The sequence below is a fragment of the Trachinotus anak genome, unplaced genomic scaffold (genome assembly GCF_046630095.1).
Source record: "Trachinotus anak isolate AG129_WGS33_773 ecotype Australia unplaced genomic scaffold, CSIRO_AGI_Tana_v1 ptg000010l, whole genome shotgun sequence".
Lineage (NCBI taxonomy): Eukaryota > Metazoa > Chordata > Actinopteri > Carangiformes > Carangidae > Trachinotus > Trachinotus anak.
This window is the reverse complement of record NW_027273861.1, coordinates 846,742-874,407: the sequence shown is the minus strand read 5'-3', so window position 1 is coordinate 874,407 and position 27,666 is coordinate 846,742. Positions and strand designations below refer to the sequence as shown.

The window sequence follows — 27,666 nt, the reverse complement described above, 5'->3', positions numbered from 1 at the left end:
GTGATTGGCTATTAGAAGTAGCCCTGCGCCTCTGACTGGCTAAGCTGGTTGTCAGTTAGTTAGCTGGGTATATTTAGCTGATTACATTATCGGATCAGGTTTAACCTGCGGTTCAACAATATAGAGAGAAGTTATAGTTTATGCTATTTTCAGGCGAACAGTAGTAGTTAGCTAATTAGTTAACCTAACATCAGCAACAGCGTTGTTATTTTAGTAGATCCTGAGTTTTCTGTGAGGACCGAAAACAGGCGGTTTGTGAAATGTCTTCAGACGAAGACAGGGCCAAGGAAATTTTGAAGGGCTTCAAACTGTATCCTTTCTGCTGTGTGTTTGGTGATGTACTGAGAAGGTTACACACATAGTCACAGGCTTAATATTTGTCCCGTTTAATGGTGGTTATCATTATATGACGTTAGCAAGACGGTAGTAATATTATGACTGTTGTTGTACAGTAGTGTTAGCTGCTGTGGCTAACCTGTCAGTCCCCCTCTCGTTTGATAACATCGGCTACATGGATGATATACGTCTTTATTTGGTGTGAAAAAATGAAATATGAGTTACGAAGCTAGCTAGTTCACGTCTGAATGGCGGTCTGGTAACTAAAGTAATTGGCCCTGCCCTGTGGCTAACCTGCCTGGCTAACTGCTCAGCTGTAACGATAAATACCCCGTTTAGCAGCAGTGACATGCGATGGAGATGAGGTGAAGATTGTCTCGGCTGGTTGTCAGATACGAATTGTTCTTTGCAAAGTTTTACTTACTAGTTAGCTCGTAGTTGAAAGTTAAAGGCAGGAATGTTATTTGGATTACATGTAGCTTGTTTTGGGTTTGATGGTTACGTACGTATCGGGAGTTGTCAAACACAGTCGCGTCCTTCTCCTGGCTGGAAGTGATGCCAGACCTCATTACTAATAATTGAATTTAACTGCTGCACCGCTTAAAGGTTATACCACTGTGTTTTGCACATGTTATCCCACCCACCAGAAGTCACGCACGCTTTACATTAGGCTCCACAGTTTTCAATTTTTACAGTGAGTGTAACGTCTGCTGGTATGACTGTCAGAGTTGTGCTATTATTGTGTGATGATCCAATGAATTTTCAAAGTTTAAATTCTCACTTAAGAGGACTTTCAACAAGGTACTCTTCATTTTTAATTTTGTTTTGGCATTTAGTTTTATTAGACGATGTACTCAGGAGATGAACAGACAGCACTGGAAGAGAGAGAGCGTAGGGTACGACATAACAAAGGTCCCAGGCTGGAATCAATCCTATGATGTTGTGTTTCTGTGGCAGGTCATCAGAAAGCCCACTTATTTTTACAGTGTTGTTATTCCTCTCTGTTACTGCTCTTGGTTCATGTTGCAGCACTTAATTCTCACAACACTGACTCATCTGGTTGTGTCCACTTGTAGTCTGACTTACAATATATTGTTTAGGGTAAGATCATGTGCCATATACTTGAGTCATGTGTGCATTTAAGCTTTGTTCAACAAATTCAGTCTCTGCTCAGGATAAGACGTTTCTCTGTTTCATTAGGAAGTGCACAGTGAAATGTTATATTGTTTTTATACACACTAGATTTTAAATTGTTGGGTGTTTGCAGCTACCTGCCTAAGTTTTCTTCATCTTCTCTGTTACTGTTCTGGGCTGTGTTTCCCCAAATTATCTAAGGCTGAGTTTCTCATAGTCTGAGATCAACTCAACCTTAAGATGTTTTTGGGAAGCAGAGCCCTGGTGGGTCGGGTGGGACAGTGGCCACCAAACCGTTTTGTAAGTAGACACCATTTAGTTTAATTATGACTGTGCAGAATGACTTGATGTGTGTGGTAGAGTAAAGCAGCTGTGTTGTTGTCAGGCAAATCCAATCAAACCAAGAACCACAAACAGTGCAATTGTACTACCATTTTCAGTGCATGCTAATAGTTGTGTCACTATCATAGTGTGGCTTATGGTTTACTGTTGTTTTACATCTTAAAGATCAGTGAGGGGGCTACCAATCGAACACTAGTATTTGGTAAAAACAAAATAAATTTAAAAAAAAGTAAATTAACTGAATACAACAAAACAAAAATGGAAAAAAAATAACATAAAATTAAAGGCATCAGTATATATCTGAGCAGGGAGTGACTGAGGCTTGCCTCTCTGCAATATAATAGAAATGGAGTATAGCCACAAAAATGAACAGCACCATTTACTGCCAAGCTTCCTAAGATAACATCCAGAATTGAAAAAACAAATCCTGTCCGTGGTGAATATTGTATACTGTCAGAGTTGGCAGTAGAAACCCTGCCTGTCAGTGAAATCCAGGGTTCCACAAATTGGAGAGTTGCTGTGACGCATGTGGGTTTGCATGTCATATGTGTCATCATCTGTCCATGTCCAAAAATTAAAAGCATACAGACACTATGTGCCAACACACGTATGTGAACACGTCTATGCGTGCACACACCTCATGTAAACAGTGTCGATGTCTGTTTTTGTGTACATCCGGCCCTTTAAGCTGATCCACCTGAGCCGAACAGGAAATCAGGAGGATGATACCGACAGCAGCTGATCTATTGATAGTCCTAAACCTTCATCACACCTGAACAGAATAACATTTTACATCAGTTAAATGTTGAGTTCACCTCAGTCTTGTTATGATCCAGAAGCCTTCAGGCAGATAGTCACGTTAACCTGAACCCCTCCTGAAAGAACTTATATTTATAAGGCAAGTAGCTCCACAAGCTTGGAGTTGGCTCATCAAAAGCATCTGTTTTTTTCATTGTGGCTAAAAGTTATTCTTTGTGCATTAAACGTTTCCATCCAACTTGTTTAATTCCCCACTGCTACTTTAAGGTTTTTTAATTGACATTAATATTGAGTTTTTAATCCTTGTAGAATAAATCATTTTCACGAAGGCAAACTATAGCTTTGTATCTAGGATGTGAAGGTGTGGGTGGAGCTAATGTGGCGAATTGATGCTTTCCATATTACTGCTGGACTGTGACTTCATGTGACCGTGTTGGACTGAATTATCCTCAGTAATTCCTTCTAGAATAAGCAGCAGAGCACTGCAGCATCATACACTCACTACAGCAGGCCCAGTGCTTTCCAGTGAAAACATGACCATGCAACTTTAGTGTAGCTAGAACTAAACTTCTATTTTAGTTTATTGACGTATTTATGAAATGTGTCTCTCATAACTATCCCAGTCTGTACAGGAGGAAATTGTGAATATTTGTGTGTATTTCTTGGTAAGGACAGGCCTTTTGCTGTAGTGTGGTAATGCCTAAATCCATGATTTAGTGGAACAGGGATTTACTACCTTCTGTCCATACAGCCTTATTACAGCCAACACTGAGGCTAAACAGCAGATAATTTAGTTTTTTTTTTTCTTTTTTTAGACTGTAAAGGTAACACTAACCTCTGTTACACAAAGTCCTTATGAAGGACATAAAAAAGAAAATAAAATGAATCATTTTTAAAGTGGAAATCTGGGCCTGTCTAAAGCAAAGGCCGTCCAGTGAGCTAGATGTGAGCTAGTCTCACTTCGTTGTGTGTCTACAAAAGAGCACAGAGAGCAGCTCTAAGGTCCTCACAGAGAGGACAGTAGCACCTGCTGTTGTCACTTAACTTGTAGTTTGGCTGAATCTGTTCTCATTCTGAGATAGTTGAAGAGAAATGGCCAGTTTTAATTTTTTTTTCTTATATTAATTGCACTTCCTAAAACCGCTTCATAACAATAGCTGTCATTGCCAAAAGTAACTGAACCTGAACATGTTTTATGTTTTGTTTTTTTCTTTTCATTCATTGTTGCATCAGTGAAAAAATGTGTATATGGACTGGTATTTTTTTTCCTTGAATTTCTAAGGTTTTGCTCGCAGCTTCTTTATTTAAGTCTGTTATTCAAAGTGACAAACAGAAACCAGAAGTCAGTACTGGAACCACCTGGGGCTTGTGTAAAACCTGAAACAGCTCAAACCAGCACCAGACTGAAGTGGACTGTTCAGTGTTACACTCAACAATGTTCCTCAGATAACTCTGTAAAACCTCCTGTTTAAACTCATCCTCTGTGCTGAGGGGGTGGTTCATTCATGCACTAAATATTTCATTTCATGCAGAAACCATTTATGTCTGGATTGTTCTCAGGGTTTATTCACTGTAGATTAAAGGCAGAACATAAATGTGATAGTCTACTTTCTGTCTGAAGCCTATATGTTGGTCTCTCTAATGTTTCTTTTCCCTCTGGTGTGATTTAATGTTAATGCAGGAAAGTTTTGTCTGTTAACTGGTTAATTAACAGACTGACAGAAAATTAATGAATGTCAGTTATTTATTCATCATTTATCAAGTGAAAACACTTTTCTGGAACAGTGAGGTAATTTTCATTTATCATTTTTCCCCCATTTGATAGACTAATTAATTGAACTCATTGATAAAATGAATGAAAAGTTTTTGTTAGTACAGTGTGGTTGCAGTTTAGACCAGGCACAGCCCTGTGAAGGTGGTGCTGAGGTCAGAGCTGGTGGAAACGTGGAGAGTGTGTGTGTGTGCGCGTGTGTGTGGGTGTTGGTGATTAGACCGTTGTGTGTTCCTCCTCTTCCTCACGGTCTGTCTGCAGGGTGGCAGGGTTGGCTCAGTTCAGTGCAAAAGGAAAAATTCATTACAAAATTGTAAATGCAGCAACACAATAACACAACTGTTAATACAATATTACAAATAATATAAGAGGCTTTGAAAACCATACCTTAAAATGAATGGATGGTCAGGTTATATTCCCAATGTATTCATGGACAGACTAAGTTGTTGAAGTGTAAGTTAACTGAATTGTAAACTTGTATCTGTTCAGTGGAAGTGAGCTGTGGCTGCTGTTGTATTGAGGTTTACTTTGAGCCATTAGTGTGTCTTTAAAAATAAATGCAGACTAAACAGTGACAGCAGCTTTTCACTGGGGGCTCATTAACGTGTGTGTGTGTGTGTGTGTGTGTGTGTGTGTGTGAGTGTGTGTATGTGTGTGTGTTCGTGTTCGTGTTCGTGTTCGTGTTCTGACAGATTTGTGCAGGCACCCTGGTGGTTTACACACACACACACACATACACAGCCTGCAGCAGGCCCTGGGGAGGCTGTTGAACAACCTTGTATGGTGTTGTTGAAGCATGAATCGACGACTGTATTAGATTTTCTTTAGTCTGTGAATAAGTGATTTTGAGGAGGATGAAGGAAAAGGTCACACATTATCAGATATGAACAGCGTGAGTGGGTAAAGATGAACAGGTTCCCACTTCTTTGTTGGAGTTACTGTTTGGACCTCCTACTATTATGATGCAGGATGATTTAGTTTTTTACAGTGACACATGCCCAGAGATGAGAGTAGCCTGCCTGGTGAAAGAGCATCAATGAGTACGACACTGCAGTCTGGCCTGGATTATTCTGGAAGGTGTGGAGGAGGATGATGATGTAGGGGATTGGATTTAGTTAGACTTGAGAGGATTAGAGAAACCATTCAACTCAGCACACTTTACTAAAAAGCCAGAGGACGAGGTGGGGGGAGGTGGCCAAGGTAGAGCTCTGCTGTCAGTGGGGATCTGCCCTGCGGAGGTTTCTGATTGGCCACTAGTGCACTAATAGACATAGGCCGCAGCTTTCTTTTCCATGTTGCTCATTGAATAATAAACAGCAGCAGTCCACTCTCTGCTCCATAAGTCTCCACTCTTAGCAGAATTTAACATATGACAACACAAATATGAAGATACAGACACAGCAAAGTGAGATAAACTAATATGAACCCACACTGTTGTGTAGTTGCTGGTGAAGACACTGGTCATCATTACATTACCACTTGCACAAAGCTTTCTATAGCATATCCTGTATCTTCATCCTGACCAGCGGGAGTCAAGTTCAGTAGTGCGAGCTTAGGGAGGTTCCCTGAATGCAGCAGGACCCACCTGAAGGCTGATGTGAATGATGTGTCCTTTCACTTCACTGTGTCTGTTTGTGTCAGATTGTATTTGTTTACACAAGGAATAGTATAGAACACTATGACTTTGTTGTTTATAAGGATTTTATGTTTGTTGTTGCGTCTCTTTGAAGACAGGAAATAGATACAGGAAACTGTCTCATCCCACTTATTTGGTTTTTTGTGACTTAGTGGACTGAATTGTTGAAAGTTTTCTTTTCTTAGTTATTATAGAAATGATTAAATAGAGCTCTGGTTTGTATTAGATTAGATTGGAGTAAGTGTTGGCTGTTGTGTGCTGTAGGGGTTGTGTTGTGTATTGGGAGTCTAATTGTGAATATAAATTAAATGGATTGTATTGATGATGTATTGATGTGTCTGTTGCCATTGAAGTATTGTATATAAATGTATGGGGACCCCAGGAAGAGCAGCCACTGTTAGAATACAGAGGCTACTGAGGATCTAAGTAACTAAATAAATAAAAGTGATTTGTACGCAGCTCTTTTCTTCTCACTCGTGCCACAGTTTGTCACTATCGTGGACAGTCAGAGACCTGGTGCCGTACAAGTTGTGTGTTTCGAGACGGTTGCTGGTTGTGAGGTTGTGGTGAGTGATGAGGGGTTTCGCAGATGGTGTGGAGTCGAGTGTATGTGACACTAAGTAGAGTCTGAGTGTGACAGGATGCTGAGTGGAGAATCTTCTGGAACAGAGACAATGATTGTGAACAGGTGTCCATCAGTTGGATACACAAAGATTAAATTAGCATCTTCATATCTCAGACATGTTTTAATGAATTTGTGTAGTTGTTGTGGGGATCAGCCTACAAACAGTTGCTCTGTAGAGTTGTACTTATTTAAATGAAACGAGCAGTAACACACTGAACTGTTGTAAGGCTTCTCCTGGACGTTAGTGCAGCACTACAGGCTGAATGGGTCTACACCGTCCTTCCATCCATTGTCTATACCGCTTATCCATACAGGGTTGGGGGGGGGGGCTGGGGCTGGAGCTGGAGCTGGAGCTGGAGCTGGAGCTGGAGCCAATCTCAGCTGATATTGGGCGAAGGAGGGGGACATTGTGGAAAGAACACCCGTCTATCAAAGGGCTGACATATAGAGACAACCAGTCATGCTCACATTCACACCCACGGGCAATTTAAAGTCTCCAGTTAACCTAATTTGCAGTTTTATTTATACAACACCAAATCATAAGAAAATTCCAGGTTTGAACCCAGAACCTTTTAGCTATGAGGAGATAATGCTAACCACTGCACCACTGTGCCGCCTCGTCCACACCTCACAACAATTTGGAAAAATGAAAAATGAAAAAAAATCAGTTTTAAATCACAGAGAATAAAATCCTTCACAGCTCTTTCCTGCACTGATCACTTCTCTAAAGTACATCACACACCTTCAGGGTCAGTTAGTTTGAGTTGTCACCTGCTGAACAGAGTCACTCCCTGCACCGCATTTTCACAGTGTGTACATTAATAATCATTAGCAGTAACTTTATGCATGCTGCTGCACTATTGTGTGGAGGTCAGGAACAGCTGACTGACTGACAGACAGATGGGACAGCTAGCATCATCCACAAGGCTTCTTCAGCTTCCTTTTCCTCTCACACACAATGATGTCTTTTCGTCCACTTTCAAGTTTTCACCACTGTGACTTTCTGAAGCTGAATATTATTTGATGACAGTGTTGTGCTTCAAGACATTCAAGTCAAATACTAGAGACTGATTATCTGTGTTTACTGGTAGTTCTTTGTAAAAAAAAAAAAAAAAAAAAAAAAATTAAAATAGATTTTGAATTAAATGGATAATATATGATGAGAGTTGAATGTGTGTGCACGTGCCTCTGCAGCTTCTGACCTTTTGGTCAGTTTTCAGTCTTTAGAAAAACATCTGTCTCATCTGTACACAGCTGACAGTCTGATGTCCACAGTTATGTTTCACAAGATACATCAATTAATTCAAATTCTTTTTAAGTCAAGTCAGTTTTATTTATGAAGCACAAAATCATAACAGAAGTTGTCTCACACACTTCACATATAGAGCCAGGCTCAGGGTCGGCGGCAGTCTGCAGAGAGGGAGAGAGCAAGAGGAAAGAGACGATGCAAGTTCCACATAGAGATTTATAATAAAAATAATAATAATAATAATAATAGTTGCAGCAGCAGGTGTTGAGCAGCATCATGGGGCACTAGGTGGTTTGTAGTCACAGATCCAGACTCTAAAGGTCCAGAGTCAGAAATACTAGCAGGGAGCAACAGGTGGAGAAAAAACACAGAACTACAGGAGAGAGAGGAGATGCTTAGTTAGTTGATCAGTTGATCAATAATAATTCATATTATTTACAGCTCTGCAGCTCCCACACAACAGTGAAAACTCTGCAGTCTGCGGTTTAACTTGTTTTAGAAGTGGTGTCATGGTGACTGGTGGGTTAAGGTGCAGCTATGGAATGACAGAAAGAAACTAGAAAGAACACATAGCTCTGTTTTGTGCTTTATTGTTGTTTTGTAGTGTAACTACTGAAACCACTTTGTTTAGATCAGACCTCAGAGTCTGATTAGACTCTTACTCCTGTTTCAAAGTAAGATGATCATCTAAACTTAAATGTTTGTAACTCTGTGTGATAAAAGAACTGAACCAATGAACTGAACTAAATCACCTGCAAAAAAACAAGTCCCAGCTATGAAATCAAAAAGCCTGACCCCAGCTCCTTACTAACCTCCAATCATAAATCATAAAGTATAAACTGGTGTTTCACACCAAAGGAAGAAGGAAACCAACCTGTTCTGTGCACACATGCTACTCAAGGGCTTGGTTACATTTGATTCAACTTTATTATCACTGTGCAGAGAACAGGTACAAAACCACTGAAACATAGTTAGCATCTAACCAGAAGAGCAAAACAAATATGATTTACAGACAGGTAACGGTTTATGTGATGCTATATTCTACAGTATTCACAGAGTTACTGACAGTGTAGCGCAACATACGTACACTTTATTATATACTGTGTGTATAATATATTTAATATGTTATAATGTACAGTTAGTTTTATTTTAATAATAGTAATCTGAATAATGTGAGAGGTACAGCAGCAGTGATAGAGTACAGTAGTGATACAGTGTAGTAGTGATGGAAACTGCAGGTTGATAACACATCAGTCTATTTAAAGTCTCTCGTGGATGTCTCTGTTCCTTCTGTATATTTAGTTTGCTTGTAGTCACTTAACCTTCCCCTGTCAGAAACTGGATGAATCTCCGAGATGCAGAAACGGGCAAAGTGCTGTGGCAGGGAACTGAGGACCTCTCTGTTCCAGGAGTAGAACATGAAGGTACACTCACACACCATAAACCTAAACAGACACAGACACACACTGATCAGTAACAACATTAATAACAGTAACCAGGTGTAATGCTGTGGCTGGTCAGTGTTCAGTGTGCACCACATTGTACTGAACTTTAAAAAGGAAAACAAACTTTTTTCTGGCAAGAAAATCTGGTCTGATGGTGCAGACAGTGTGCTTCAGCTAATATCACTCAAACAGTCATGTCTTTATTAAACATTCACTGTGCTGCCTTTGGATTAAAGAACTGATCAAACCTCCTTCAGCACCAATAATCTGCTGATCAGAGCTCAGTGTTTCTCATGCATTGATTTATTTCTGGCGCACGGCACAATATCAACACTGACTGCCACAGATTGATTTTCTTTTTCTTTTTTACTATTTCAGATGGTTAAAATCTTACTTCAGTGTAACTGTGTGGTGCATTGATTCACTCAGCTCCTCCTGGTTTACAGTGCTGCATGTTCTTCCCAAGAACTCAACCTTAGTTTCATTCACCACAGTTGGTTGTGGATTATCGATGTCTTCACTGAAAAACTTCATGGGCTTTTGTTTGTTTGTTTGTTTGTTTGTTTTTGAAGAGGAGATGATCCCTGATGATTCCTGATGTTTCCTTTTAAGCTTTTAGCTGTTAGACTGAGCTTCTTTGTTACGTAACTGATCATCGTTTGTTGGGCTTTTGGAGCCTTGTAACTGGACATCCGCGTATAGGAAGAGTAGTCACAGAACTGAATCATCTCATTGATTAACAGTGTGTCTGACTGTGGATTGATGAAGATCTGAACTCTCTGAGATGACTCTGACTCTTTCAGCTTTACGCTTATCAACTGTTCTTCATCTTTGTTGTGAGGCCTGTTTCATATCAGCTCATGTTTCTGTGAGTGTGTGTTAGCATAACACACACCTCCGGTCTGCTTTCATTGACTGACTCCAGGTTTGATAACTATTGACTCCAGTTACCTGCCAAGACAGCAGGGCTGGTTTTGTTTTCACCTTGTGAGTCTGTGTGTGTGAGTCATCATGGCAAAATGTCCAGGAGACGCCGACTGTAGCAGGAACTACCACAGATATGTTAATATGTCTGTGGACAGATTTTTATCACCATGACAGCATCACAACCATTGTAGATACAGTCTCAAAAATTTACAGGTGTGTAGCTGAGATCAGAATGAAGGCTGAGTTTGAAGATGGTTGTTCAACATGTTTTTAAACATGACAGAACATATTCTGTAACGAGTTTTTAGGATGCAATGCTAAAGCTATTGCTAACTTCTAATTAGCATTTGGTGATAAAATACCTTAAAGAGTTTTAAGTGTCAGGGTTTAAGTAGAGTTAGCATTGGCAGTGTGTAGTTACAGGCTTCCCTCATTAGGGTGCAGCCAAGCAGTGCACCAGCCAGTGTATCCCACATTCTCAGTTTGATGGAAGCCGTCATGGTTTAAAGGGGAAACTTAAAAACAAAGTGGCTCTCTTTTGTTAGTCACATTTTGCTCCTGAACAAGTTGCAGCTCTACCATTGAACGTCTGTTGTAAAACCAACTTGATGTTGTTGTCAGCACAGTTAATCATAGTTTCTCTCTGTCTCTCTAGCTCGTGTCCCGAAGAAGATCCTGAAGTGTAAAGCAGTGTCCAGAGAACTGAACTTCTCCTCCTCAGAGAAACTGGAGAAATTCAGGCTGGAGCAGAAAGTTTTCTTCAAAGGACAGTGTCTAGAAGGTAATCAGCCAAAACACTGAAGGACCTGAGGGTCAGTCAGGTAAAGGTTGTGACCACTAGTCGCTCTATGAATTGTTTTTTTTTTTTTTTTTTTTTTTTTTTACAACTGGTCCCATTGTTGTTTGTTGTGTGCCAAAGGTGTCAAGTTAATCCACTGATTCAATGCTCAGTAGAAACGCAGCAGTAAAGACAGGGAGGATAGAGACTGGTAGTTCAGTTGGATGTTAACACTTCAGTCAGACAAACACAACACTGACACATGAGCACAGAGGATCATCACTGACAGGCAACCAATGAAACAGAGCATCACCATGATTAAAGTCACAGATTTCTCTGTAAGAATTGATGGAAACATTTGTGATGATGTAAGAACAACTCATCAACATAATAGAACAGAGGAATAGTTGTTTTTAGACATTTCATTGTGGAAAACTTTAAGATAGGTGTACCTAATAAAGTGGACCTGAGTATATTAGATTGCAGCATTAAAAAGAGCTTCACTGAACTTGTTGTTCTTGTTTGATTCTACCTGCAGTTTGGGCAAATCCAATACTGTTGAATTTTTTAAGTGAAAGTAAAAACAAACCCTGCAGTGAACCTGAGCTTTTATTCAAACATTAATGCACAGTTCGACTAGTTCATAAACTTAAGAAAAATAAGGTAATAATAAATAATTAAACAGTGTTTGTGGCCTGTACAAAAGTTTGGGTGCTCTTTTGGACGTCTTTTCTTCATTATTTCTATAAACAGGAGACATATCATGTCTCAGTTCAGCTCAGCAGCAGAGCAGCAGCTCTCCTGTACATGACTCATGTCTCACTCAAAACTCACCTGTTCCATAACATACAATCAGAAAAAGTCAAAGTTAGAGTCTTGGTTATAGCTCAGTTCTGAAATCCTCTGGACCAGGCTGCTGACAGTGTCAGCTGGACACCAGAGCTGAGAGGATCAGAAACGACCCGAGCTTCCCACCTTCTTCTATCATCCGTCTCTGCTCCCATCACAGTTGGTTCTGTGGTTCATTTGAAGATGAGCCTGCTACACTGTTGTATCTGCATTAATCTGGTTACTGAGGGAGTGACTCTGGGTCTTCTTGACTGATGAATCTTCTCTTTTAGAGGGCAGTCCCAAGTCTCGGTCTTTAATAAACCCTGTCTGTTCATCTGAAATGATGTCGTGAAGAAGCTGAGTTGTCAGCACTTTGACATCAGTATTGATCAGACTGAAGGGAGGGAGCTCAGAGCAGCAGGATGAAGTGTGAATGGTATGATGGAGGCAGCTGATTGATGCTTTGTATTTGGTTCCTTCAGTTGCTCCACCTCACTGTTAATGATTCACAGCAGCTCAGTTAGCTGTGTGTCTGTGTCTGTTGTCAGTGTTGTGTCTTCTGTGTTACCGTGTGTTTGAAGCGCTGTCCCTGAGGCCCTGCTGTACAGAGGTGAGGTTACAGAGAGGGGCCCCAGGGAACAACACACAATCCACACCAACACAACATGTTTATGCTGCTGGTTTCTACCAGGTGGGCCATGACTAAACAGAACAGACACACAAACACCATCAAATGAAATGATTTCATTGTAAAGGAAGTGGATGGTTTGGAATATGAGGTGTTTGAGTGTGTAACAGCAGTGGTGTAAATGTGGATGTTGTGTCAACCATGTAGTGAAGTAGAAACAAGCCAAAGACTGAACAAAGCAGAGAGGGAACCTCCCTGAAGACTGGGAGCACTGGGTCCAGGTGATCCAGATCTGACTGGGCCTCGCCACCAGGCTCCTCTGACAGACACACACACACACACACGCATTGTATCCTGTTGAGGCATCACTGAGCTCTGTGTCTGTCTGTGTCTGTCTGTGTCCCTGTGCAGAGTGGTTCTTTGAGTTTGGTTTCGTTATCCCCAACTCCACCAACACGTGGCAGTCTCTGATAGAAGCAGCTCCAGAGTCCCAGATGATGCCCGCCAACGTTTTAACGTGAGTCTCTACTCAGATGATCTTGACCTTCTCTCTGTGCTGCTGACACATGCAGTGTATCTCATCTCCACAGTTTAGTCCTGTATAGCTGTGCTGCAGTTTTAATCAAACATTATGCTACATAGAATGAGTTAAAGGTTTAGAGGTTAGTTACAGGTACATGTTACCTGCAGTACACTTGTTTTTGTGAGCATGTACATGTTAGAAATGTACCTGTTTAATGTTAATGTGATGCTCCAATTTGCTGAAAATTATTGTAATTAATGATAATATGATATTATAATTCTTTTGTGAAAGTATTGCAGGATTTGACAGATTTGTACAAACTTAGAAATAATCAGGGGTCGATGAAAAGCTATTTCTGTTTTATTACATCTCTGGTTATTTTCATAGTTTTGTTGATCATTTCTATCAGTGATGATGACGCTGTGTTAATGAGACATTCAGACAGGTTGGAGTCAAACCAACAGGCTCGACAAACTTATTTGGAAGAGAAAACAAAGGTGAATGATGTGTTCACATGACATCTTACAGACTCACTTCCTGGTTCTGCTTAGAGCTGCTGTACTCACCATGAATCAGTTTTTATGGTGCAGTGTGCGATTGTTAGTGACATTTCATAAAACTGACAGTGGTTTGTTTAGAATCTGTCTGGTTAGTGAAGTCGTCATGTTCTCAGACCTCTTCAGCAGTTTACTTGGTGAGTGCAGTGTTACCATAACTGACTAGTGGCCCAAACTACAGCATTAAAGGTCCATACAGTATGAAGGTAGGTGTCCATGTGTTTTTTGATCATAAAGCAGGTCTAAGTCATGGACTGTAAATAAAATGGACAGAGCTAATGCTGAAGAGCCTTAAACCTTCATTCTATCTAATGACCATCAGGGGCGACTCCACTGGTTGTAAAAAGAAGTCTGATTGTATTGAAGTCTATGGGAAAATGTCTCTACCTCTCACTGATTTATTACCTCAGTAAAGGTTTTCCTGATGAGTTTATGGTCTCAGTCTCTAGTTTCATGTCTTCTTCATTACAACATGATGTTACCTGCTATTGGATCACTCAGAAAACAGTCAGTCAGAGGCCCAGAGCCTCTCTTCTGATTGGCTGACTGACCTGTTGTTACTAGAGCTCCAGAGAGAAGCCTGAGAGAGGAGATGTAAAACTACACAGAGATGCAAGTTGTAATCAGCTGAAATTTTACTTGAATTTAGTCTTGATTCTCACATTTGAAACAGCATGAATTCATGGATGTTTGACAGCTCTCGCATAACGTTGACACGTGCCTTTTTGTTCCAGTGGTAATGTGATCATAGAGACCAAGTTCTACGATGATGACCTCCATGTCAGCACCTCCAGGGTACGACTCTTCTATGTCTGACCTCTGACCCTCGACTCTACCTTCCAAAATGCTGACATCATGCCAAGGTCTATAAATTACCAAGGTTAGCTACAATTTGCAGCAGTAAACAGTTCATTGCTGACTCTGGATCAGCACATCTGGGTGATGCCCAGCTGTGGTCCCACAGTCAGTGAAGTGAGCTTTGTGTTTGGTTGTTCTCTTGTTTTGTGTTGACCTGAAAACTTCTTCTAGACCTTGGGAGGAGAGGGAAGAGGAGGAGAGAGGACTCGGTTGTTCCCCCTGTACCAAGATCATCTCTCTCTGCACCCCCCCACCCCCACCCCACCCCAGACTGTTCCATTGTAAATACATAACCACTGATCTCAAGTCAGCCATGGAGCCACTGAAATGACACAATTTGTGCTTTTTTAAAATTCTGCCCTCCCTCTCCAAGGTTGCATTTACTCAGGAACAGAACATTAGACTTGTAACCTCTGGTGATCTGATCTTCTGTCTGTCTGAACATGGAAACACCGCTCCCCCTGTGTCGTCCATTTAAACAGGAGCTGCACGTCAGTCTCGGGGGGAAGACGCAGTTCAGTGTCTCTCCTGAGCTACACTCAAGAAGTCGTCATCATAAAACATTAGATAATGTTTCCTCCAGCTGTGTCCCATTCCAGAAGCTTCCTCCATGTCCTGATCAGACCGTCTCGTCCTGAAGGCCCAGTGACATGGGTCAGAAAATTGTTCTTTATCAGAAAAATGTTATGTGGATTTATTTGGACATATCCACTCTGAAATTTCCACTTTTATGAATTAATGAGGGCTTCCTGAATGAACTGCTAATGGTGGTCTCTGTGAGGCCAGGTACTGGAGCTGCTGATGTGTCGTTACCTTTGCAGGCAGCCTCTGAAGTCGGACACAGCTTCCACCAACCAAACCTTCCTGTTTACTGACCACACAGCCTAGTGTAGAGCGGTGGTCTTCACTGTAGTGTGATGGAGGAGAGCCACTGGTTCAACTGGATTGCTTCTTGTCTGTACTGTTTGAAATGAAAACCTGCACACTGTTGTCATGACGACATATGCTCGACGGGTCGGTGTCTGAGGGACATTCATCAGCAAACACAGAGGGTTTAGTACATACATGTATTTGCTTGTACTGGACTTTCAGAGGTAAACTTACTCAAAATATTCAACTATCCCTCATCAGGCATAGAGCGAGACGTGCATCAGTTATCCTCAGTAGTTCACTTGTTTATAATTTCATACTGACTTGAACCAGATGTTAACAGCTGCTTTAGGTGTTTGACACAGCTCTGCTTGGTACGTCCTGGCTAGATTTTTAACTTCCCGTCCAACTCACTGCATTTATGTCATTGTTTGTTTTTCCGTAGCTGCTAACTGAGCTGTGTAAAATAGACTTGTTTTAATAGAGGAGAGGAGTAGTGGATTAAAGTCATCCAATGTTGTAATAACATAATGTGTGTGTGGTCTTTATTCTATCGCTTTCAAATAAGGTCACATGCACCTTATGTGAAAGCACATGTGGGTTGATCACGTCTGATGCCTCGAAACCCTTTAACACAGTGACCAAAAAGATTTGACATCTAAAAACAACTTTATTCTGAAAACCTGACGTAGGAACAGGAGGCAGCTTCTGTTGTGTCACATGTTTGGGTAGTGGAGCAGCAGGATGAAATTAGGTCATCTAAACTGCCACCCTCAGGAATTTAAACGCAGCAGCAGTGTGGCTGCACTGTCAAAATCTGTTTAAGTTCAGCTGAATTTTCAAGACTTATTTGTATCAGTGAACATCAGCAGTACAAGATGAGTAGTCACCATTGTGGTTTATCTCAGACCGACTCAGTGGATTGTAGGAGCTCTGTAAGGAGCTGCTGTCTGTCACTGAATTCTGCCTGTAGTTTGATAAGAGTTCCTTATTATCAGTTCAGTTTTTTTAAAGTTACACGTGTATCATGATTGCATGGTGTAAATAAATCACAGTCTTTGATAATGTCTCTTGAGTCTGCCTCCTGTCACCCTCAGGCTTCCTCTCAAGTGACTATTCATTGTCTAAGCTGGTCATACTTCTGATGGTGAAGAGCATCCGTTACCAGCAGGGCAGAGCAGAGCTGTACAAGCTACCAGTAACTTCACACTGGAAGAAGCTGAACTACAGCAAAGCGAGAGACATCTAGTTTAGTTAAATAAAGATACTTTGAAAAAAAAAGTAAATTGACAATGTTCATGTGATGTGAAATTATAACACAATATAATACAAAATAGTCAATCGCCAGCAAAACATGCCACTCAAATGAGTTTGTTGCAAAACATGCCCACTTGTTCACAGGTCATAAAATAAACCAAAAAAACCCCAAACTGATATACCTGAGTGTTCATGGGACAATGAACGTCAGGTTTGGTTTTGTAAACAATAACTAAGCCTGATTCTTCCCCAGGCTGAGATTCAGGAGGTTTATCCATGATGATGCTGTTGTTTGAATAACACTCTTGGCTTTTGCATATGCACTACACAAAGTATATATAGTTTTTTATTATATTTGCAACTTAACCAAATTAGCATAATTATTGAAAGAATGTAATTGTTTTAATAACTATTATTTCTGATCAATTATTTTTAGATCTATTAAGTACAATGAGATTCTGATGATCACCTGTTGTAGAGGGGAGGAATGAGGCAGACTTGTGTTTTGAACACTATCTGCGACTGTGATGTTAAATCAAATGTGTCATGGAGAACGGACACATGGAGGCAGGTGAGTGGTTTATTTCCTCTTTCCACCAGACAAAAATAGATCACTGGCTGATGAGCTGGTTTTAAGGTGGATGTGGACAACAATTAAAAACAAAAATAGAAACAAACAAAAAAACCACATAAAAAGAACATAGGGAAATTCACAAATCAACAATCAGCTAGTGCACTAGTGCTGTAGTGAGACTGCAGCTGAACTGATCTGAACTGCTCTGAGGATCTTCTGTCCCTGCCTTCTGAACAGGAGGCCCCACCTACAAGACAAACACAAGTTGACATAGTGATCGATTAATCAATACACTGAACTTATTCAATGTCTAAACATTCTTCTAATTCTGTTTTCATAGAAATATTACATTACAAATGTGGTTAACTGTACTCTGTTAATACAGTCTGGCTCTGCCCAGGCAATAAAACCCATTAGATGTTCTCACTTCCTGATTGGCTGTTTGCACCTTAAATCTCCAGGTAACATGAATGGGAACATGCTAAAACATAGTCCCAGTTTCTCTAAAAGATAATGAACTGGTGATATTTGGTTGTTTAAGAACGCAGATCATTGTTCTGAAGATATTTCCAATATAAAGACTCTTCTACCCTCTGGATAAACAAACATATAAGCTGCTGCCCTGTAAAAATAAAAATCGTAATCATTGCAGCAGATTTCATGTGACTGGTTTGAGGGGTTGAGGATTCAGAAAACACCTCCAGAACAGCACTGGGTGTTTTTAAATGGCAGTCTGTGATGGTGACCTGAATATGTGCTAATACATGGGAGGCACTGAAAGCTATTGTTCACTCAGTCTAAAAAAACTGAGTAGCATGTATTCCATTTTACTGATTTTTGTGCCAAGCTCTAAAACCAAAGCTGCATGGGTCAGTTGTGCTTTTAACACGGCCTTTGTCATCATCAGTGACATGACTGCAGGAGACCACTACTTTCATTAACTGTTTTATAATATTTATTTTGTTTTTTCTTTTTTCATGTCATCTATATCATATATTTGATAGTTAAACACACATCATTGCAGTTTAAATGGTAAAAAAAACTTTTGACTTCAAAATAAAGCACTCACCCTCTATACATGGTGGGGAAGAACATCTCAGTGGTGCTTGGAATGATATATAACTGATTTAAAAACAAATATTGCCAATTTGATGGCTCAAAAATGTGTAATTGTTTAAAAACCATATAGGTTTACTTTAAAATAAAAATAAATTGCAATAGTGTAATAGTTCAGAAAAGTCTAGGAACAGAAATGGACGTTTCCATAGAATGATCTAGAAACGTAAATTAATTTGCAGAGCAATACTTTTTTTAGTATCTAATTTCCGGTCAACACTCCGAAGCAGAAGGTGGCGGTAATGCTTCTAAAACACTGGCTGCCAGCCACCGTTAAAATGAAGGACGAAGAAGAAGAAGCAGGAAGAACGACATGTCCCAGTAGACTTTGCGGTCCATGAGTCGGCGGTGTTGACTCGACCTTGGAGTCTGACGTGCAGCAGCATGGCGAGCAAGGAGCCTAATGTAAGTGTTAACCACTTATTTTCTACGGTGCTGAGTAACATGTTTATCTGTCACTACAGTAACGAATGGTCTGTTTATGAGCTAACGTTAACCCCGTTAACCAGCTAGCTGTTAGTTAACATGGGTGAGTGTTAGCCAGGTTAGATCGGTTAGCATGTCGCATCAGTTCACTCGTGCACCGCTAAACTTCACAACCAGCTATCAACAAGGTCGCATCGCGACGTGACTGTGGACGGCTGCTCACCGCTGCTAACCGCTGCTAACAGGCTAATATGATACACCGGCGTACACAGGGACCGAGTAGAACTGGTCTGTGGGCCTTGACTTATTCAGACACTTTAAGGTGAGTCCAGACAGGTAAATGTCCTCAATGTCTCCTCCTCACTGGCGGGATATGAGGAAAGGATGAGAGGAAACACGGTTTTAGAGAAGTGAGGGCCAGTTCCAGGGTCCCTCTCCCTGAGTATGTAAGTGCAGGAGGGTGTGTGGGCTCCAAACTGAAGGGACCAGGGCTTTATGATGTACCTGGACAGAGACTTTGTTACTCACAGTCCAGTGTGAGGCAGAGCTTCAAACTCTTTGATGAATTGGAACTGGGCTGAGACTCTTTTCCTCTAAACCATCATCTGGAGTGATGTCAATTTCTGATGATGATGATGACACAGCTGGATTGCCTGTCAGTCTACAGGTGTTCATGAGTTTGTATATGAACAGATAATGTGAAGGACTGTCCAAATGATAATGATAATGATGATAATAATAATAATAATAATAATAGGTGGACAGTTACTACTGCCAGTGCAGTGGTGTAAATCTCTAAATGTGTCTCGTTAAAATGTTTATGAGAATCTGGACTGTCATTAGAAACCTATAATTTGCTGAGTTTGAAAGGGCACTGATCTCCAGGTTTGATTATTGATTTCGACTCACAAAGTCAAGATTTTGATTTTCTTTTACATACAGTTGTTTCCTTAAATATAAAACTGCAGTGAACTTCACAGGCTAAATTATAAACACAACCTCTGGTTATAACTGTGGACAAATGCGGAACATATAGATACATATATATTTTTAGCTCTACATGTGCAAAACACTTGAGTAAGACTAATAAAAATCCATACAGCTACACATGGACTGTCAGCAGCAAGGATTCAGTGCAGCAGATCCATTTTAATGATCACTGCAATTACAGGCTGGACAGAAAGTGAGGGTCTGCTCACTAACTCATCTGCACTGTTTGTGTTGACAGGAAGTCAGCCTGATATCTGCAGACAGCTGTTAGTTACTGTTAGCCACCAGCAGGGGTAAAGTGGAATCCACACACTGTTCACTTGACTTCCAAGGCTTCACATCTGGTAGACAATGATAATCTCTCTTCAACAAACACATCAGCGAGCAGGGTCTTTTTTCTGCCTATACCTTTTGTAGATGCTCTGGATTAGCTTCGAGGTAGCCTGAGTCAGCTCACCAGCCCAGGTTAATGTCAGTTAAAAAGTGATGAGGATGAGAGCTGGCTACATGAATTACATCAGTCCTGCAACCTGGAAATACAACTGTAAATGACAGCGAAATGCATGCTCAGCTGAAATGAAACAAGTGTACATAAATTAGGTAAATAACATAAATGTAATATTTTGTTTCTTGGTGGGACAGTGGAGTCCCGTTGGGGGGAGCAGCCCTCTCAATGTGTTATCTGTCCTTGTATAAGACTGTGGTGTTACAGTAACAGAGTATGAGAGCAGCCCAGTAACGGATCTCTAATACAGGGGGAGTGTATCAGTTTGATAAGACTTGTGTGAAGGATGGGCTTTTGTGTCCTTGCCTCCTCCAGGCGGCTTCTTTTCCTCTGAAATGATCAAACTGAGACATGATGACAGACGGGTCCTGTTCTACTGAAGTTAGGCTGCATTTAATGTTTTTTTCTTTATTAAGCAACATTTTTGGATCAGTAAATTAATCTGTACATTTACTTGATAAATGAACGACACATCAATTAACTACCATGGAAGGACATGACTTATCTTATGTCATTGTTTCTTTGTCTCTCTAATCTCTACACACACACACACACACACACACACACACACACACACACACACACACACACACACACACGTGAACTGTAGCGCTTCGTGCAGCATCTGAGGGACCTGGCAGGCCGGATGTCTTCGTCTGGTGGCAGAGGAGCAGGATTAGGACTGAAGCTGCTGCTGGGAGCAGGTGCTTTGGCATATGGCGTTAAAGAAGCCACCTACACAGGTAAACACACCTGGACAGTACTTTAACTCCGAGTTTGATGTCCACAGATGGCACAGAAACATTTGCTGCATGAAAAACCTGCAAATAAAGAAACAAGTTTTGGATTAAACTCCTGAAAAACACGAGTGAAAGTTCAGCCTGAACCACAGAACTTGAGCTTTGGCCACACTGGTTACACCTGAGCCACACTGTTTACCTCACCTGTGTGTGACAGCTACCTCACTACCTCACATGTGTGCGTATCCGCTGCTGCGGCGCTGCTACTGACAGAGGGCCAGTGTAGGGTATGACTAAATTACATCAATAGGTTAATAGTACATGAAGAGAAGAGAAACAGAGCATGATTTTTTTTAACAGGTACCTGGTATTTGCCAAAGTGCCACTAGAGAAAACACAAGCAATTAAGACACATCCCAGGTCATTATGCAAAGAAAAGGTTAAACTAATCTTCCAACAGCACTGGTGAGGTGGTGATCCTGGGTATTTCTTTCTTACAGAACTGTGTATCTGTTCTGTGACTGTGGTAGTTCACAGACAAACATCAAAAATGTTTCAAAACCACTGTCTTTATTCAATTCAATTCAATTCAATGCCTCGACCGGTTGGGTTTAGGAGGAGAAAAAGGGGGGGTGTGGGGAGGAGCCAGAGAGCCAGTACGATGGTGCCTGACCATTAATGGCTTTGTAGGTGAGGAGGAGGATTTTAAATTCTATCCTGGATTTTACAGGGAGCCAATGCAGAGAGGCTAACACAGGAGAGATGTGATCTCGTTTCCTAGTTCCTGTCAGTACTCGTGCTGCCGCATTTTGGATCAATTGGAGGCTTTTTACTGAATTTTTGGGACATCCTGACAATAAAGAGTTACAGTAGTCCAGTCTTGAGGTAACAAATGCATGAACTAGCTTTTCAGCTTCCTTTAGACACAGAATGGGTCTGATTCAGTGTTCCTGAATCTGCCATGTTTGTATTTTGTGTCCCTTTTCATTCATGGAATATTAGATGGTTCTCAGACTGAAAACGTTTAGGTCATCATTCAGTTAAATGCTGATTATTTTATTTTATTTTATGTGAAACTGTTCTTCAGAGATCTATGTTCTATTGTTCCCAGTATTTAACCTGTACACACAGATAGGAGACGCATTAGTCAGATCCACTGAGATGAACAACCAGATAGACTCAACCGCAGGATGGACATTGTTCTTCCAGAGGACACTCTCATGTGGTGTTTTAATGATGGTGGTGAAGAACATTGTCTAACTTGCTGTTGCTTGAAAACCTCTCATAAGTGTATGACTGTGTTGAGATCTGGTGACTGTAAAGGTCACAGCGAATGATTCATCAGCTCATCAACCAACCACCACCCTCACGTCCTGTGGATGGGTGTATTGTCGTCTCATTTCACCGCTTATTTTTCACGTTTTTCCTGTAATTGGTCACCTGTGTGTATATTTATCTGGTGTGTGTGTGTGTGTGTGTGTGTGCGCGCGCGCGTGTGTGTGCGCGCGCGCGTGTGTGTGCGCGCGCGCGCGTGTGTGTGTGTGTGTGTGTGCGCGTGTGTGTGTGTGTGTGTGTGTGTGTGTGTGTGTGACAGTGGAAGGTGGTCACAGAGCCGTCATCTTCAACAGGATTGGAGGGATGCAGATGGACACTGTTCTGGCTGAGGGACTACATTTCCGGTAAGATCAGTTGATTGATTAACTCCCTTGTCTCAGTATCTGTATTGTGACTGTTCACCTCAAAAAGGTGGGTCTTTTGTAATATCAACCAGTCTGAAGGCAGAGTAGACCAGAGCGTCTTGCACAAACACACAGTCGTGGCCTCTCTCCCCAAAGCCCAGATCAGTGGAGAGTCCTGTCTGTCCTGGTTTTTCCTCTGATATTCTCAGCTGTGAGACTTTATACAGTCTGGTGTGTGTCTTTCCACATCATGTCCAATCAGCTGGATTTACCACTGTGTGTGTGTGTGTGTGTGTGTGTGTGTGTGTGTGTGTGTGTGTGTGTGTGTGTGTGTGTGTGTGTGTGTGTGTGTAGGATCCCTTGGTTCCAGTACCCTATCATCTATGATATCAGAGCCAAACCCAGGAAGATCTCCTCTTTGACTGGCAGCAAAGGTAACAGAGACACAAAAACATTTTTGTGAACATAATCATTATATGATATGTAATAATGATAATATGTGGTTTCATAAATCAAATGCATATTGTTGTAGAATTAAACAAATAATGAAGAGTTGATATCGATATAAAAGACCAGTGAAGGGAGTTTTTGATGTAAACATTATTTGCACCAGAAGAGGGTGATCACATGACCACAGATAGACCTCAGCAGTTGGTAAATGTGCAGTGAATCACAATTAATGAACAGTGATGAACATATTGGATCAGAGAGAAGGAGGATGTGGAGCTGCAGTCAGAGGCTGAGCAGTATTCATTCAAATTAGTCAGTAATCTCTCTGTACAGGTTTCTAGTGTGTGTGTGTGTGTGTGTGTGTAGATCTGCAGATGGTGAACATAGCCGTGCGAGTGTTGTCCAGGCCCATGGCCTCCAACCTCCCAGTCATGTACCAGCAGCTGGGGAAGGACTACGACGAGAGAGTCCTGCCCTCCATCGTCAACGAGGTCCTGAAGTCTGTAGTGGCGAAGTTCAATGCCTCACAGCTCATCACACAGAGAGCTCAGGTACGGTTGTCACCATGGCAGCACCCCTGTATACTCTGCTGGGATAATGGCAGCCTGTAATATTAGTTTCTTCCCATTTATAGTGAATGATCAATGTCATCAAACAGTTCATCTTAACCAAATAATAATGTAATAATCAGCTGTTTCAGAACTTCCTCCAACAAATACCACACAGTGAAGCTTGTACTGTTCTGTCTGTCCAGACGCCTCAGAATATAATTCAGTCCAACAAAGTAAAAATGTCCAGTCCACCCCTGTGAGCTTCATGTTGTTAGTGCAGAGCTGAGAGTTGTTGCTGTGTGTTGTTGTGCAGGTGTCTCTGCTGGTGCGGCGGGAGCTGTTTGAGAGAGCCAAAGACTTCAACATCATTCTGGACGATGTAGCCATCACTGAGCTGAGCTTCAGCAGCCAGTACACTGCTGCAGTGGAGGCCAAGCAAGTTGGTAAGGTTCAGTGCGGCAGTCACATCGTCAGTCCGGGGGGGGGGGCGTCCGTCCGTCCGTCCTGCTGCCCTTTGGTTGTGATGCTCAGCCACCCTGTTATTTAAACATTTAAAAAATGTTGAAGGTCGTCACTGCCACAAGATGTCGCACTAGACCAGCAGCAACTCAGACCAAAACAAACGCCTCATCACAACACCCCCCTCCAAAACAAGGCCAACAAAAAACAACCTAACCACAACCATTAGCCCACACTAGCACTGCTGTTACCAAATACATTCATAATATAGGTAACAGCAGTCAGCTAACGCCATCATGCTACTGTAGCTCACTAATGAAAACAGACATTAACATCATGTAGCATTAAGTCACTGACACATGGAGGAGAAGAAAAACCAGTCCTTTAGCAGCTCAGAGAGTTCTCCATCTCTAAAGACAGACTGTAACGGGTCGCACAAATGACTTTGATGGAGCTGGTTTGCTGCTATATTATCGTTTTATAGGCATAAAAAATATAAATAGTTTGTATAATGTTGCTGTATGATGTCAGAATGATGTCAGCAGGTCTTAACTCTGTCTGTTTCTGCTGCAAGACGCACGCATCACGTGGCGAGATCCCGAACTTCTGGATCATGTGACGCAGCCGTGACGCGAGAGAGACGCATGTCTCACGCAGGCAGTCTGCACACTGTAATCTGTTAACACGGGCATCAAACTGAAAAACAAGACCTTCCACAGCCATTTCACACAAGCAATGTGTCACATTAATGCTTTGGTCTGATTGAGCCAGTAGATGATCACATAAGTTTAAACACTTTACAAAGTATGAAAGCATTTCTATTTTCTGTTTTTTACCTCTGAGCTATGAATTATTTCCACTAACTGTGTGTGTGTCTGTGCGTGCGTGCGTGTGTGCGTGTGTGTGTAGCCCAGCAGGAGGCCCAGAGAGCCCAGTTCTACGTGGAGAAAGCCAAACAGGATCAGAGACAGAAGATCATCCAGGCTGAGGGAGAGGCTGAAGCTGCCAGAATGGTGACTAAAGTTTTCAAAAGTTTGATCCCACTGAGAAACAAACTGGTGATGTCACAGCTCTGCCAGTTTCTGTTTGGACGTAGACCTGATTCAGACACTGAGCTACTGTCAGGGCTTCATATATGGGAAGAAGAAGACTGTGAAGTGTCAGTGTTTACTCTGCATCACTGTTCTCATCATGTATGAGTGACAATACTGACTAAATGAAAACTATGTGTGTGTGTGTCAGCTGGGTCAAGCAGTGACTAAGAACCCAGGTTACCTGAAGCTGAGGAAAATCAGAGCAGCTCAGAACATCGCTAAGACGGTCAGTGCTGCTGTTTTAACCTGATTTTCAATAAAAGTCACAGGATTTAAATTATGATGATGATGATGATGATGACTGTTGTGTCTGCTTCCAGGTGTCAACATCTCAGAACAAGGTGTACCTTAATGCTGACAGTTTGGTCCTGAACCTACAAGACCAGACGTCATATAACAAGTAGGTTTGCTCTCACTCGCTCTCTGAACGTTTCATATCATGTGATGCCAGAGCTGTTCGTAACACAGATACAGAAAGAGAGAGGGTAAAACTTCACATTGCTTATGCGTCTTGGGCGTCAGAAAAAGAAAAAAGTCCAGCCGACATTATGGTAATGTGCTATGGCAACCAGTCAGCATGTAGAAGTGCTCCACTCTGGAGAACACAGCCATATAAACTTCAGTTTCCATCAAACGTTTGTTCCACAGTGGAGGAGTAATTCAGAATTGTGGTGGTGGGCTTCTCGTCCTCACAATGTGTCCCTGTTTGCTTACAGGGACTTAAATAGCACAAAGATACCAGTGTCAGTTTGCTTTTCTCTGTCTTTTAAATAAAATTTGTAAGTTTAAGTTAGGATGATGTGATGATCAAACCTGGAAGTTGAAAATGTTGACAAGACAAAGTGACTGAGTTCACCATGAGGGGGCGGCACCGTTCATGAGGAGGTTATGCACTCATCAACGTTTATGAGTAGTGTGACACCCCTAAAATCTCCATATAAGACCACCTGTCTCCCTCTGTTTGTGGCACATCACTCACACAAACATCAGACGTTAACGGTGCAGAGCTGTGTCCTGCTGTCAGGGCTCAGCAGACTGTAACAGATGAAGCAGTGTCAGTAGAGGAGAATATGTTTATCTAAACAAACATCGTCAGAGCAGTGCTGCACTGTGACAGACATGAAGAGGGGGCAGACCAGGCTACAGGAAGTTAGAAGAATCCCAAAGTGTGTAGCTGTAAATTAACCTTTGTAAATCTGCATGAGAAATGTACAGATGTAGAAAAGAGAGAGAGACGCTTTGAATAACAGTGAGAATAATAGTGTTCACAGTCAGAATGTAACATACATGTTAACATCTGCATTTTACAACCATTTATTTACACAATAAATAGTTATTTGTGCTCAGATGTCAGATGTGGTCCGAATAATCTGCAGAGCACAATTGTCATTTTGAAGTGTAAAATGTTAAGGCACCTGTAACAAGAACTGACCTGGTGATGTTGTACCTTGTGTGACTAATGAACTGCTGTGTTTCAGTTTGACTCTGGGCCAGAAGAAGTAATGAAGAGGATGTGGAGAGAAGCAGCAGAGCTGTCCCTGTCGTCAGCTTCATCTGAACAGTCTGAGAATCAACACACACGACTCTGGACACATCTGAATGTGGACAACAAAGAAGAAATTTAATCTGACTTTTGGGAGTGGCCTGTTTTGTCCTTATAGTTTTGCCAATGAATTATTGAAGTGGAGCAACACAACATGATCTCATTTCAACTTCACAATGAACGAATCAGACAACAAAGACTTTTGTCAAATACACAGTACGTCCTTCTCATCCTCTACAAACCGTGAGCATGAGCAGTGGTTTTCAGTAGAAGAATCAGTGCAACAATTCTGCAGAATAATTGAGGAGGTCAGTCTCTTCTGTCAGGAGGAGCTGATACGCCTCATGTGTGAAATGACACATTTCTCTGCTGTATTCATCTCTGGCGGCCAGTCTGTCCTCTGCTCTACACACATCTCATCCTCACAGGTTTGACACTGGAGTGTTTGTCAGGTGTGTTACAGCTGTCAGGTGATGTGTGTGGATTCATGCAGTTAACCTGATCGTATGGCCTCCAGTATTGGCAGACCAAGTTCATACTAATTTATCTGTTAATAAACCTTGATTTTAAGTACGCTGTCATACCTTTAGCAGAATTATTCTATTGAATTTGCTTAAAACAACCACAACATTACATCAACAAAATAAATAAATTTTACATTACAAATCATTCACTTTCAGCTGATTTTCTAAAACCTTCACATAAGTTGCCCACAGAAGAAAGACTTAAAGCTCCATACAGTCTAAAGGTAGATGTCCATGTGTTTGTGATTATAAAGCAGGTCTAGGTTCTATGTTAATACTGTGAAAGTATCAAAGCCTCAGTCCACAGAGAAATGCACACAGCCTGTATTCAGACACTGAGCCTTAAAACCAGCCGTCAGGACTTCTGGAACTTTGTGATGTCACAACAAAGCAGTAACCACCCTCAGCCATGCCCCAAGCCCCGCCCACCTGGACCCACCATCCAACCTTGAAGGATTTGGTTTCTCTGAGTGTGTAGCTGAAATCTGC

General features: G+C 41.4%; 2 protein-coding genes across 4 annotated transcripts; both read left to right on the top strand.

Moving 5' to 3' along the window:
• Positions 1 to 17: 17 nt before the first annotated feature.
• On the top strand, positions 18 to 15,800 carry pde6d (phosphodiesterase 6D, cGMP-specific, rod, delta). 3 transcript variants are annotated; one of them, XM_071486758.1, is made up of 6 exons: positions 18 to 310; positions 9,188 to 9,276; positions 10,880 to 11,005; positions 12,873 to 12,978; positions 14,276 to 14,404; positions 14,571 to 15,800. In XM_071486758.1, the coding sequence occupies exons 1-5, from the start codon at positions 261 to 263 to the stop codon at positions 14,355 to 14,357; spliced, it is 453 nt and encodes a 150-aa protein (XP_071342859.1). In that variant the 5' UTR covers positions 18 to 260; the 3' UTR covers positions 14,358 to 14,404; positions 14,571 to 15,800. The 3 variants fall into 3 exon arrangements, 2 of the variants coding, with proteins under 2 accessions (XP_071342859.1, XP_071342858.1); XR_011692285.1 differs by having other exon boundaries at positions 21 to 310; positions 14,276 to 14,421; XM_071486757.1 differs by having other exon boundaries at positions 20 to 310; positions 14,276 to 15,800.
• A 2,662-nt stretch (positions 15,801 to 18,462) lies between these two features.
• LOC139626455 (prohibitin-2-like) lies at positions 18,463 to 27,322 on the top strand. The gene is made up of 10 exons (XM_071486756.1): positions 18,463 to 18,621; positions 20,748 to 20,880; positions 22,472 to 22,556; positions 22,911 to 22,990; positions 23,373 to 23,557; positions 23,871 to 24,000; positions 24,926 to 25,029; positions 25,259 to 25,336; positions 25,431 to 25,510; positions 26,589 to 27,322. Exons 1-10 carry the CDS (start codon positions 18,601 to 18,603, stop codon positions 26,611 to 26,613), a joined length of 921 nt encoding a protein of 306 aa, XP_071342857.1. The 5' UTR covers positions 18,463 to 18,600; the 3' UTR covers positions 26,614 to 27,322.
• The last annotated feature ends 344 nt before the right edge of the window (positions 27,323 to 27,666 follow it).